Here is a 14,934-nt window from a genome sequence, read left to right as displayed (position 1 = left end):
CATGTTTTTTTCCTTCCTAATTTTGACACCTCATATTTATTTGCAATCTTCATCATTTTATCTCAAGAAGCAGAAAGTGTCATAAAAATTGTCTAACCACTGAAATTTTTCCATACCTCTTATGTGCAATACCAGTTGAAATTAGAGTTCAGAAGTTGGTGAGGTAAGTGCAACTGTCTTAACTAAGCATTTCCAGTCACTCTTGGATCCTTGTGGCCGTAATGCTTTTTTATAATTTTAAATACAGGAAAAAAATAGGGGAAACTAAATCTATGGTTGTTCAAGATTGGCTTTTTATAATTAGATCCAAACACCTGATTTTTTACAGAATGCTTGAGAAGTGTATTTATTTGGTTTCTCTTGAAAAGGAGTGTTGATCACACTTTTTCCTTCCCTCTGGTTTCTTTTCAAGTGGTTTTCATTATTGAGAGTATTGCAGTTTTCAAAAATAATGTAGGGACCACACAGCCTTTTCTTATAATCCCATCTTTCCTTTTGATAGAGTAAGAGACTTAGAAATTCGGAATAAGAGTGGTAGCTGCAGGCAAGAATCAATGGTATGAAATAAATGTGCGTCCGTTTTCTGAAACGTAAGTAGTGATTGTAGTTTCTAACCTGAGGGATCTACTGACATTGTCCAATCCTATCTGAGAGACTTACTGGAGAGATTTATAGGAGGGTAAATGCAGCATGGTATCTAAAAAAAACCCCAAACCCTTCTTAATTTAATGTTTGTATATAATTTGTATTGCTTTTCAAGCTTTATTTTCATATTTAAAAAAAAATAATGTAAAATAACTACCTTTGTGCTCAGTTATTTCTAGCCATAAATCTGAGACCAACTTCAAGGACAATAGTAGTGTTTGTATAGTCGGCATTTATTTTCACTTTAAGAAAGGGTACATCCTAGTTCTTAAATTTGTATCACTGATATTTTACGTTCTTTTAATTTCTAATATTCTAATCATCAGGCTAATATTAACTGTGAATTAATAAGAGATACATTAGAGTGTAATGTAAAATAAAAATGACAGTATTATGAATCACTAAAAGCCCCACAGATTCCTGGTACCTTTTGACTTGCTGTGACTGAACAGTGATGCGCTACCACAGAAAACATACCGACATAACTTGGTTAATCCATGAGTAAGATATGTAGTTCAGATACTCATCCCTAGTGACGTTTAAAATGCAAAGTTAGGTTTATTATAAGTCTGGATTTGGTTGTGTTTTTCGGGGGGTTTTGTTTGTTTTTTTAAATAATAATTATTGAATATGTTGTTGAAATCTATTCTTACTAGGAAAATGCTTACAAAAATTCAACAAAATAAACATATTCACCCTTCACCAAGGGCAAATTGTGCCTGACCAACTTGATAGCCTTCTATGATGGCATTGGTGGACAAAGGGCAGGCAACTGACATCATCTACCTGGACTTGTGCAAGGCACTCAACACTGTCCCGCATGATGTCCTTGTCTCTAAATTGGAAGGACATGGATTTGATAGTTGGACCGCTTGTTGGATAAGGAACTGGCTCGATGGACGCACTCAAAGAATTGCAGTCAATGGCTCGATGTCCAGGCAGAGACCAGTGATGAGTGGTGTGCCTCAGGGGTCGGTACTGGAGCCGGTGCTATTTAATATCTTTGTCGGCAACATGGACAGTGGGACTGAGTGCACCCTCAGCAAGTTTGCTGACGACACCAAGCTGTGCGGTGTGATTGACAGGCTGGAGGGAAGGGATGCCATTCAGAGAGACCTTGACAGGCTGGAGAGGTGGGCCTGTGTGAACTGCAGGAAGTTAAACACAGCTAAGTGCAAGGTCCTGCACATGGGTCGGGGCAATCCCAAACACGAGCACAGGCTGGGAGGAGAGTGGCTCAGGAACAGCCCTGAGGAGAAGGACTTGGGGGTACTGGTGGATGAGAAGCTCAGCATGAGTCGGCAATGTGCGCTTGCAGCCCAGAAAGCCAACCGTATCCTGGGCTGCATCAAGAGAAGCGTGGCAAGCACGTCGAGGGAGGTGATTGTGCCCCTTTACTCTGCTCTCGTGAGACCCCGCCTGGAGTACTGCATCCAGCTCTGCGGCCCCTAACGTAGGAAGGAGATGGATATGTTGGAGGGGGTCCAGAGGAGGACCACGAAGATGATCAGAGGGCTGGAGTACCTCTCCTATGAGGACAGGCTGAGGGAGTTGGGGCTTTTCAGCCTGGAGAAGAGAAGGCTCCGGGGAGACCTTATAGCAGCCTTCCAGTACTTGAAGGGGGCCTACAGGAAGGATGGGGAGGGGCTTTTTACAAGGGTATGTAGTGATAAGACAAGAGGGAAGGGCTTTAAACAAAAAGAAGGCAGATTTAGATCAGATGTTAGGAAGAAATTCTTCACCATGAGGGTGGTGAAACACTGGAACAGGTTACCCAGAGAAGCTGTGGCTGCCCCCTCCCTGGCAGTGTTCAAGGCCAGGTTGGACGGAAGATGTCGCTGCTCATGGCAGGGTGGTTGGAAGTAGATGATCTTTAAAGTCCCTTCCAGTTCTTACCGTTCTGTGATTCTATGATTCTATATAGCTTCTGTTAGGAAAAATAATTTCTCATAAGACTCTTCTGCATGTCAATTTGAAGCCAGGCATTGCTATAGTTACAGTTCTGAGATTCAAAAGTATATATGATTTGCCACTTTCAGTTTATAACCTGCCCACAAACCTTCTACGTAATCAAGTCCAAAACCTGCACATTAGTTCATGACTCATGCTCCTTTGTCTTGTTCACTATGACTGTGACTTTTCTGAATGACTTTATATAGTGTGAGGAGGTATGAAGCTTAGCGCATTTCAGCGTATGAAGGAAGTAGTCCTAGAAGCTGGGAAAAGAAAAAAAAAAAACACCCTAAAGATACTCTGTTGTTGGTTTGTTGTTTTTTTTTTTTTCATTTGTAAGATGGTAGAGAAAACCAGTATGCATTTACTGATATGTGAAAGAACAGTTCTTTTTGTTATTGAGCAAACATTTTGAATACAATGATGATTAAGAGATTGCAGTGCTGAATTCAAGGTAGATGTGCATTTAAACCTGCTTTGGAGAGAGCTTTTACAGAAAACAACTGCATTATCAGTTTTCTGCTAAAGTTCCAAATTATATACATGGATTGCTAAAATGAATAGTGTAGGCATATTCACAAATTCGTATGCCTTGAGTAGTTCTTATTTACATTCTTCTGTCACTACATTAATTTATTAGTTTTATGTATGTTTCAAAAAAGATAACATTTTTAATTACTTTTATTAAAAAAACCCATTAACAACCGCAAAATACCTCCTCCAAAAATAAAAAAAAAAAGGGAAAAAAAACAGACCACCATAAATCCACTTTACTTCATAACTTTCAAAATGATATCTTTCAAGGGGAGGAAGAGATGGGAAAAAAGAAAAGCCACAATTCATGCTCTTGGTAAATGTAATATTTTTGAAACTCCCATATTCTGTGAAATGCTTTAAATATTGTGCCAAATATCACTATGAGTAGAATCCGAGGTTTTATTGATTATATTATTTGCTACTTTTGTTCTGATGACTAGCCAGTGACTCAGGGTTTAGCTAATCAAGGCGACTGTATGCTTTCAGAGCATATGTCTACAGAGGGGGATGCGGGTGTTTAACCCTGATTTTGTAATGAGATGAGGCCTATGTACACATCAAATACCTTGCCCCAGGGAATCTGAGCAGAAGGGAGGGACAGAAAGCGAAGGTGGCCAACAACTGAAAGCTGAGGTGCACAGTAGTGCACCAGCTGGTTTAGATAAAGCCCGAGAAACCCTATGATGTCTGTGCAGTCCTCAGTCTCCTGTGCTCATGTAATTTACATTTGCATTTGGTTTTCTTGTGACTGGCCATGACCCGGACAAGCAGGTAAAAAAACTTGAAGTCACTTTAGTTTGCTGTTCTACCCTGGAGCAAAAAGGACTTTTAAGCCATGTCTTGTATTTCCCCAGCAGGTGCAGAATTAGTATAGAGCTAAGGACATATTGCTCTGCTGAAGCTGAAAAAGTACTAACTACAGATCCTGGAAACCATCAGGTTAGCCCTGAAGGCCTGATTCATAGACTGTTGAAGCATCCCTAAGTGTGGCTTGGGGCATAGATTTATAATCGAGTACAAGAGGTGTTTCTAGTAGATGCACATCTGTGTTACCTTCAATCTTCATTTACTTCAAAGGCAATAAATGTCTCATTAGCCTCAAATTACAGAATCACAGAATCACAGAATGGTAGGGGTTGGAAGAGACCTCTGTGGGTCATCTAGTCCAACCACCCTGCCAAAGCAGGGTCACCTACAGCAGGCTGCACAGGACTGTGTCCAGGAGGGTCTTGAATATCTCCAGAGAAGGAGACTCCACAACCTCCCTGGGCAGCCTGTTCCAGTGCTTCATCACCCTCAGAGGGAAGAAGTTCTTCCTCATGTTCAGATGGAACTTCCTGTGCTTCAGTTTGAGCCCATTGCCCCTTGTCCTGTCACTGGGCACCACTGAAAAGAGTCTGGCCCCATCCTCCTGACACCCACCCTTGTGATATTTATAAACATTTATTAGGTCCCCTCGCAGCCTTCTCTTCTTCAGGCTGAACAAGCCCAGCTCCCTCAGCCTCTCCTCGTAGGAGAGATGCTCCAGTCCCCTCATGATCCTCGTAGCCCTCTGCTGGACTGTGTCCAGTAGCTCCTCATCTTTCTTGAAGTGGGGAGCCCAGAACTGGACAGAGTACTCCAGATGGGGCCTCACCAGGGCAGTGTAGAGGGGAAGGAGAACCTCCCTCGACCTGCTGGCCACACTCCTCCTAATGCATCGCAGGATCCCATTAGCTTTCTTGGCAGCCAGGGCACACTGCTGGCTCATGGTTAACCTGTCGTCCACCAGGACACCCAGGTCCCTCTCCACAGAGCTGCTCTCCAGCAGATCCGCCCAAGCCTATACTGATGCATGGAGTTGTTCCTCCCCAGGTGCAGGACCCTGCACTTGCCCTTGTTGAACCTCATCAGGTTCCTCTCTGCCCAACTCTCCAGCCTATCCAGGTCACACTGAATGGCAGCACAGCCTTCTGGTGTATCTACCACTCCTCCCAGTTTTGTGTCATCAGCAAACTTGCTGAGGGTACATTCGAACTCTTCATCCAGGTCATTGATGAAGAAGTTAAACAAGAGAAATTGTGCTCCTCTGCCAATAAAGAAGTCATATATGAAGTATGTGATTTCAGATCTTCTTTGACTTCTCTTTGTGCATTGTGTTACCAGGAGTTGCCGTTTTAAACTGAAAATTTTGGTTTTGGATTGATTACTTTTGTTTGTTTCAGTGGGTGATGTTTCCAACTAGCAAGTTTTTGCAAGCAAGTTTGTAGACATTTTCATAACAATAGAAGCAGTTTAAAAAAAAAGGAAAAAATACAACACTATCAGTGATCACAAATAAAGGCATGACAAGTACATTTCGTCGTACAGACAGTATGTAAAGGTTTATTAAATAGCTGACTGGATACATATGGATATGTATAGGTGTGCATCAAACTCTTTGTGGTATAATAAATGAAAACATTCTAAAACGCATACAGTTTTCTGTTTAAGATTAATCTGTAATTGTAATTTGTAACTACATATTCCTGCCTTTTTAATGATGCACATAGCAAAATCAGTTACTTCATGAATGCATAGCTAGCTTGCCTTCTTCCTTATCTGTTGCTATTCTTATGGAAGATTATTCCATGCATCTTCCTCTGTGTCTGAACGTGTATGTATTTCATGTGTGGAACTAACCTTATGAAAACGTTAATTTCTCTTGTAAGACGTCAGTAAACTGAAAAGTGGGATATTTCCTGCCTAATACTTTTGCAAAATTATTTCCTTCATGAGACTTCTGTTTAAAGACTTACTGTATAGAGTGGTCATACAGAATTTATTATTTATGTAAACTTTTTGAAGAGACCTGTTTAATAAAAAATTATTAAAAACTTTGATTCCATGTATTACCATTTAACTGGCTAACAACAATAACTTTTAATAACCAGAACATGTTATGATAAATAGTGGGTTTCAGATAGCAAATTCAGTGCTGGGTCAATAATGAATGTTTCCCTTTTCCTGTCCTTTCACCCTGTTCAAAATAGCCGCATATAACCAGATACTTGATTCAAAGACACTCTGTAATTAGTGTGGATACATACTATTTATTAAGTAACATTTTTGACAGTTGTATATTATCTCTAGTGTGTGTATCAGCTGAGGATTTCCACTTTCCTTCATGTTGTCATTTTTCATTCTCTCCGTGCTGGTAAGGTGTTCACTCTTGTTTATTTGTCATTCTCCTTTTCTTTTCTTGTTTTGTTTCCTCTTTTTTTCATTTGCTGTTTGCCCAGACAAGTTTTTCTGTATCCATTTTTCATCATCTAGATCACTGTCTTTCCTTCCACTTTGTCAATTTCCTTAGCACTTGATTCCACATTTCTTTTTCTTGTAATGTTATCACAAACTTCTGCAGTGTGGGTGTCAAGGGAATAGGACTTATTGCTTCTCCCTGAGCACAGATTAAATCCTCAGTTGCATATGACTGGAAAATCTGCTTTGTGCTGCATGGTCGGAAAGATGTACGGAAGTCAGGATGGGAGAGAGCATAAGGGAACATAAGAGCATAAGATCCAGGCTGGGCATGGGTCTGGTCATAAGGCTTGCTGCAGCATAGCTCAGGTGGGCACTGACAGCCCTAGGATGGGCTGAAATCAGGTCCTAAGGCCATGTGCAGGATGGGGGCAGGTGGGGCTTGACACGGCCTGTGAGAGCTGATAGTGCTCTCAGGTACCACTTAGATCTGTTACTTATCTGTCCTTCAGAAATTACGTTTAAGTTGCAAGTCCTTTGGAGGCAGCATCTAAGCCTGTTATCTAGCAGTGAAAATGTCAATAGAAACTTTTGTTCACCATAAATAATATGTACCTGATATTTTTCTGGCCCCTGGTGATCAGGTGTTTCAAAACTTTTGCGATACGAGTGCTAAAATTAAGTCATTGAAGAATTCCAGCGGTTTTGAGAGCATGAAATATTTTTCAGATTCCTTTCCTTGTCTAAAAGAATCATCATAGATGTCTCCTGTCGTTATTTTTGGGTCGTTTGGTGTTTTGTGTTTGGGGTTTTTTTGGTTTCTTTTTTTTTTTCAGTAATTTGAAATCACTGCCAATAGCTACTTACCTTGGTTTTATTGTTCTTGAAAACTAATCTTCATGAGGCAGAGTTCTGACTGAAGACAGGACCTGGTAGTCCACTGATGTCGGTTGTATATATGAATGTGTGTTCATTCTATCAAATGTAAAGTATCAGTATCAGTTTCCTACAACAATGATTGTTTTAGCTGTGGATTTATTATCTGTGGTTTTGAACTGGATAATGGGTAGAAAGGAATGCCTCCATTTCTTTGGGCAGGGAGAAGAATGTAAGTACTAACAAGTGCTGTGGGTTTATTTTTACTGCTTGTAATGGTTAGCATATATATATGTGACTAGCATTTAATTAAAAATTAACACAATTTTTGTATGACTTGCCTTCTGTCTAAAAATTAAAAGTGAGAGCATGCAAGAAGGTAACATTACATAGTTGTAACATTATGTAGGTCAAAACCTGACTTTTGGGAGATTGTATCACACTATTTTTTTTCTTTTCAGTTTCCATTGTTCCTTTTTGTCAGACATAAACTAAACAGATATGAAACCCAGTAACTTTGCATATAATTTTGACTAACTCTGTTCTCACAATTGCTTTGAACTAATGTAATGCTATTATGCTAACTGGAATGTCTGAATTATATGGAAGTAAATTAGGGTATCACACAGAACAGCAGGCATACCTGTGAAAAATTCTTATATATAAAAGTCATATCATAACAAAGAGATTATCCAGTGCAGCACAACATTTAATTAATGTTAGCTGTGGGAGTGCAAATATGCTTAAAAGGGAGATGAAAATAACCTGGAGCTAGCACTTTAATGTGATACCCTTCCTGACAGCAGCAATATTTGGGCTATGCTTTGGTTTGGAAGCATATACAGGAGCAGAAATGTTTACTTTGTGGTATAACCTCTGACAAGCTTGTGGCTTCAATTTTCAGCTCTCTAATCTTACATATCTTTGGAAATACATATCTAATCATGGTGCCTGAAGTTCATAAAATATTTGTGGGTCTTAGCATGCAAGTAATGTGTGAATTTAATGGTTTGGTTTTTTTGGGTTTTTTATATGCCAATATGAATCTGTCTGTTGATTTGAATTGCTTATTTTGTCTTGGCCACAGGCTGACTGAGTGGGCTGGACTTCACTGGAAGGAGCAATTTCCTTGGGGAAGTGGAATAACTGTGCTACTTGCTGGGAAGTGACGTGTGTTGCCAGGATTAAGCCAACGTGGTCTGGGATGGGCCTTAGGGGCAAACACTCCCTTGTTTCTTCTGACGTTGGGATTTGTCTACAGCCAGTCAGCTGAGGCACCTACCACATCAGCTTTTGGTTCTTCGCTCCCTGAGCAAACTTGTGTTTTCCCTCACTTCGTCTCCTTTCGACTACTTGTTATTTTATTTACTTTCATTTTCCTTGACTGATTACTTTTCTCCTGCTGTGGAAAAAAGGGCCCTGCTGATGTTGATTTAAATAATGTCGAAACCAATGGGACTTCTATGGCTGCCTTTGATCTTCACGCCAGTGTGTGTCATGTTGAATTCTAACTTCCTCCTGTGGATAACTGCACTGGCTATAAGATTTACTCTCATCGACGGCCAAGCACAGTACCCAGTTGTTACCACGAATTATGGCAAAATACGTGGTTTAAGAACACCTTTGCCCAATGAGATTCTTGGTCCAGTGGAGCAGTACCTGGGTGTTCCTTATGCCTCTCCTCCGACTGGGGAAAGGCGATTTCAGCCCCCGGAGCCACCGTCATCTTGGACAGGTGTCCGCAATGCCACACAGTTTGCCGCCGTCTGCCCGCAGTACCTGGATGAGAGGTCGCTGCTCAACGACATGCTGCCAGTCTGGTTTACAGCCAATCTGGATACTGTGGTGACGTATGTTCAAGATCAAAATGAAGACTGCCTGTATTTGAATATCTATGTGCCCACAGAGGATGGTAAGTACACTAAAGACCACACTGCAGTGAACTCACCAGTTCTGCACATGAGTAGTAGCCAGGTCTTTAAAGTATCTTGCTCAGTTTCGTCCATGTTTCATCTGTGGAAATGGACCATGCCTCTGAACACCCACTCTAAATAATACGTTGTAGATTGAACGTGCTTGCATGAATTGTGTCATGTTTCAGTGTAACACCAAACCACAGTTTAATTTGCAGGCAGTGGCCAGAGTGTGTAAGCTAGCCTGAAGTTTACATCTGAACTACAGCAGAGCAGCATTCACAAGAGAGGAAAGGGGAAAATAAACATTAATCAGACAAACATGTTTATTTTCCCATGCATAAATGATACAAATACTGCCACATACTAATTTTTAAAAGAGAAATTCCCTAATTATTGTTTTCTTTGGTTTTATTGTAATAGCTTTGAGCCTCCTGTTCATTCTGCTCTATTTTAGTATATAATAGAAAACTGTTATAGTAGTTCAGTTTGCAGGTTTTTTTCCAGGATTTTTACCTATGAAACTTTTCAGTTCAACTTACTTTTCTTCATTCACTATATTTAAAATGAAGCAAACATGATTTTATTATGCAGAGCTGAACAAGTGGCCTTAAACTTTCATCTGTTTTCTAAAATCCTTTGTCAAAAAGGCTACTTTAAACCACCTTCTATAGACAAAAAAGATGAACACGATAACACACAACTCTTTGAATGTTTTCATGATTTCAGTATTAAAAATTCTAGCTTATGGCATGATGAATGTATCTTTTGTGATTCTGAACGGTTTTGCTTCCTACAGACAAGAAGACCTGTTTTCATCAGGCCCCAAATGTGTAAAGTTTATTCTATATCACGAAGAAATAAAAAATTCTACTGGCAATTATATTTAATATTCTGCTAAAGGCAGTTCTTTCAGCCACTTAGAATGTAGTTACTGATGCATAACATGACAGATTTCTCCCAGATATGCAAATCCCTTCACTTTAGCTGAGGGTTTGATTTGCATAACCAAGGCATTGTTGTTTCTCAGTAACCATACTCTAAATATGCAAATTTTGTACTTTGATTATTATAATCCTTCTGCCTTGATTGGCTTCTTTACTCAGAATTTCCAGGCTGTTTGCCAGCAATAAACACAGCACTCTCTTTTCCTTTTCTCATCGGCTGAAGCAAAAACTTGAAAGCTAAAAATAAAGGGGTAAGATTTGGGAATACTTGGAGCTCTGCAAGCATAAGTACTACCAAGCTGCTTAAACGAAAAGTGCTCTGAAAGAAAAGCTGTGTGTATGCCGCTCTGTGTGTACGTGTGTGTGCATGTGCACAGGTGTAGATGAAGGAGCAGATCTTTCCATTTAGTACTTTCCCTCTTCCAGTCTCGTTGCACTGCATCTCACTCCTTGGATAATAACATAGATAATTCTTTCCCAAAGTTGGTTGTGTTCTGGATTTTATCCTGCAGCTTTTAATTAGTCACTAGGGTAAGTCTGCCCTAGGAAAGCATTTCAGGTTAAGATTTTATTTGTTTTCACAGAAGGAATATCAACTCTGCCAAGTCAGTCTTATTTTAAAGCCCGGTGTTAATAAATTCATATATTCTTTCAATCTAGTAATAAGAAGTTTCATCCATTAATTAAGGAAGACAGGAAATTAGACATGGAAAAATATATACAAATGTGTAGAAAAAGTATATTTGGTATCAAATGGATAATAATAAAATACTGTGTGATGAATGACTAACAACCTATAAAATTCCTGATCTTGCATCTAATAGCTAATGGCATTCGCTGTTAGATTAAAAACAGAAAAGACTGATAAACTTAATTTTACCTGTTGTAGACCTTTTTGTCCACTTAATTCAAAAAAAGTGTATGTCTTTCTCTTCTTACTGGTTTTAGATTTTTTTTTTCTACATGATATAGCATGTAAAGGGAATCCATTTCCTTCCTCGTCAAAAAATAAGCCCCTGCATAAATAAGTATGTAGTTGAATAGTGAGAGCGAAGATTTGTTGTCAGTGATGAGCTGAAGGCAAGATTGTTCTTGCACAATATGACAAGCATTTTTAACAGGTTCCAATGGGGAACAAGAAACTTAAAAATGAATAAATGGAATACATGTTTAATTGTATGCTGTGTATCTTATCACTAGTTAAATATAACTCAGTGTGTCTTTTTGTGATGAGGCAAATATGCATCCTTCTACTCACAAAGATGATTCAGAGGAACTGACCTACAAATCACATCTCCTAAGTTAGTGTGTTTCCAAATCGTACTAAACATAAATAGCCTTAAATTGTAGTCTGTGAAATCTGATTAAACACATTAGGCTTCATTATGTGAGTCTTAGTTGCCAAAAATAAGCTACGTTGTTATGGAGACATACCATTAAATTAGTTTTTTGAAGCAAGATGTCAAAGTGAATGACTTTGAGTTAGATTCACATTTTAAATTCTTTCTCAAGTACAGTTTTATTTAAAAGAGCTTTGAAACTGTTTTGTGTCTGGAAGAAGTGGAAGGAATCATCCAAACCTAATTAATGTTCTGACTATGAAACTTATCATTGCATACTATCTTTTTTTTTCAAAAAACTTCAGTGAAAAGAATTGATGAACAACTCTAATTCATTAACTGTGTTCACATGCAATGCTTACATCAAACCATTTCTGGTGAATAACTAATCAAAACGTAGCTTAGGTTTCGTGGGTTTTTTTTTTTTTTTTTTTTGTTGGGGATTTTTTTGCACTGTATAGCATGACCCCTTTCTTATCAGCTGCGTGGTTTGGTCAAGGAACCAAATTTTTGTCATGTACTTTGAATAAAGAATTGAAGGATAAATGCATACATGTATTCATCTGATTTTAGAATTACTTCACTGGATTTCTGCCAGTATAAAATAATGGAAATAAGGGAAGAGTACAGTCCGTTTAACTGGGTAGATAAGATCAGTTGTTTATAATAAAATAGTTCAAAATGTTGCTGCTTCTGTCTGAAGAAGTACACTTAAATCGAATTACACAAAATTCTATAGTTCATTAAAATAGTTGGGGCATCTAGGTAAATACATTAAAATGCCCTGTTTCACAGTTTATATCTTCATTGATCATAGCTTTTCTTTTGACCCATAAAATTCTGGATTTCAAGTATCAAGTAGCAGCAGAATCCTGTCTGAACTTTCCATGTTAAAATGTTCCTACAAAGAAAAATCTCTCTTTGTTTTTAGGAGCTTTTCTTTCATTTTAAGTGAAAATATTATTTATGATAGAAGTCAAAACACATACCTAACGGAGTATTTCTGCAATTCTGTCCGTGTGGGTTTTTATTCTTTTGCTGTTGGACACTGTGCAAAAGGTTAGTACTGACACCTCCTTAGAGTAACACTTATATTTCAGAGAATCTAGAGTAGCTGGAGAATTTCAGTGTTGCTTTTCCTTTGCCTCTGGAAGGGAAAGAATTGCAACTTTTACAATACATTGATTTTTTTTGTTTTGGTCATAATAAGTATAAATAGTAATGCAGTCATTTTAAAGATACACAGTACAAACAATAAAGATAAAATTTAGCAAACTGCTTTTGTTTTATGTCAAATCTATAATCATAAGAAATTACTCAGAATTGAAAAAAATAAAATATTTGTAGAAAGAATTATTATTTTATCCTAATTCTTTTCTAAACATTTGGCTTGATCTTTAGAATCGTTTGTGTGGGTATATGTTGTCTTGTCTGCTTTTCCCATTACTATAAAATGCAATTTTCCACAAGAATACTTGAATGTCAGTTTTGAGGAGGTCATCTAGGGAAATGATATTGAGGACAGTCTGTTTATTATAACTTCAGTCTGAATATGGGTTTATCTACAGTGGAAATGCTAGATTGAAGAGGACACAGACTGTTAATCGGCTGTGCTTAATCCCCGGCCTTTATCATTTGAATCTGTGGATGCTGAAGGAGATTGCTAACTCCTATCAGAACTGGGGGGGGGGGGGGGGGGGGGGGACACCAAAGTGAAAAGACCCTTAATTTGGATTTCTTTCATTATAAACTTCCAAATTGTATTAACAGCAGGGCAAGACCAAAGAAGGAAAAAGCCACATGAACAAATCTTTTGTTTGTTTGTTTAAAACTTGTTTCTTTTCAGATCGAAACAGAAAATGAAATAAAAAGGTGACTTTTTGTTGTCTTTGCATGATCAGTAATAGGCGTATATACTTATTTTAGTATGTGAATAGAGGGTACATTTTACACAAGTGGGTAGCTACTCAACCAGATATATCTGTTAGGGATTAACTAATGAAGCATTTAGCATCTTTGGAGGTTTGCTCGCTGAAAATGATCTGTGAGCTCTTGTCTCATTTACATCACAATAAATACAGCCGAAGTGACAACTTATTAAGGCTGAATGGATAGGTCATGATTTTTTCATTAGATTAGGGAATCCAAGAATATTGTCCAGGATTAGTGATATATTTAACTGTGGGCTACCAGGAAGAAAAAAGTCTTGGGCAAGAGCAACAGTGTTCCTTCTCTGAGTAGTGATGTGAAGGAAAGATACCTGCATCTTCAGACTCTGTGTCTATTTGACTAAGAAATAAAGAAATTAAAAATTTGAACAATGCTGATGAAGATGTGCCCTAGGTCATTTCTATAGCTTGCATACTGTACCACTTTTTGACCTTAGTCAAATGTCTGTTTAGTGAGTGTTTGCAGCCTTCTTCTCATGGTTGCTGCTGAACTGCAGTGTCTGTTCAACTTAGAAGGTTTTTTTATCAAAACTATATTGATAAAAAATTCATTTTTCCCCCTTTTTTGGGGGAGGGAGAGGAAGAGAAAATAGTAGAAAGATGAGTCCCGTGTTTAAAATTGTTTGATGACATGGAAAAAAAAAAACCCTAAGCTATTCAGTGACTTCTTTTTTAATAGGAGAAATAAGGGTCCATACATAAAAATAGTTAACATAGTTTACAAGATAGGTACAATACTGTACAACACTATTTGTGTTGAATTATTAGTAGGTGAAAATAGTAACTTTTATTTTCCAAAGAGACTTGAATTCTATAGAGTAGATTCTCCTAAACTGTACGTAGTTTGAAGCTTCAGTAGATGCATACCTGATGTTTTCCAGGTAATCTCAAAATTGCAACTGTTCTATTATTTCTTCTCTACTTTTGTAAATGTAAGTAGCTACTTAAGAAATCAAATTCAGGATTTATGTACATAGGAAATTATGTATCTTTACATATTACATATGCATTCATTTATAGGAAATTTTAGGAAATTAAGAATTCGGTATCTCTCGTTTACATCTTTAGAGTTTTAATTCTTCCTCAAAATCTTTATTATTTGTTTTTTAAAGTCAATTATAATTTTTGTAGTTGGTATAGGAATGTAGAATTTTACTTCTATTTACTGAAGTATTTTTGAAAGAAAACATTAAATTTAGTTATATTAGTAAAAATATTTTAAATGTTTTAAAATATATTTAGGAGTGGATTTTTCAGTAGATTATAATGTTGAAACAGTTTCATATTACAAGTAACCTTTTTCTGAGACAAAACAGAATATAACGAGTTTATTCTCAGTTTCAAGATTGTCACAGTTTTTGTCAATGACTGATTTATTTTTAACATCCACCCTTTCAGTCAATTCTTTGTCTGCTTTGGAAAAACACAAATCCATTATTTAAATTCTTTTGTTATTTAAATGCATTTCATCTTATACTGTACAAAAATTATACAGAACAAGACATATGCTTTTGTAAAATGCTTATATTGCTTTCCAAAGTGAGAGGGGTTAATA

The 14,934-nt window shown here is 37.6% G+C and overlaps 1 protein-coding gene across 5 annotated transcripts in view; it reads left to right on the top strand.

Moving 5' to 3' along the window:
• The window catches only part of NLGN4X (neuroligin 4 X-linked), a 218,192-nt gene that overhangs the window by 50,505 nt on the left and 152,753 nt on the right, over positions 1 to 14,934 (top strand). For all 5 annotated transcript variants that reach the window (XM_075427967.1, XM_075427976.1, XM_075427939.1 and 2 more), the window contains one exon: positions 8,318 to 9,142. In XM_075427967.1, the coding sequence (XP_075284082.1) occupies positions 8,671 to 9,142 (472 nt within the window). In that variant the 5' untranslated portion in view covers positions 8,318 to 8,670. The remainder of the gene's footprint in view (positions 1 to 8,317; positions 9,143 to 14,934) is intronic.

The sequence above is a fragment of the Opisthocomus hoazin genome, chromosome 1 (genome assembly GCF_030867145.1).
Source record: "Opisthocomus hoazin isolate bOpiHoa1 chromosome 1, bOpiHoa1.hap1, whole genome shotgun sequence".
Taxonomy (NCBI): Eukaryota; Metazoa; Chordata; class Aves; order Opisthocomiformes; family Opisthocomidae; genus Opisthocomus; species Opisthocomus hoazin.
This window is presented reverse-complemented; position numbering and strand designations above follow the sequence as displayed.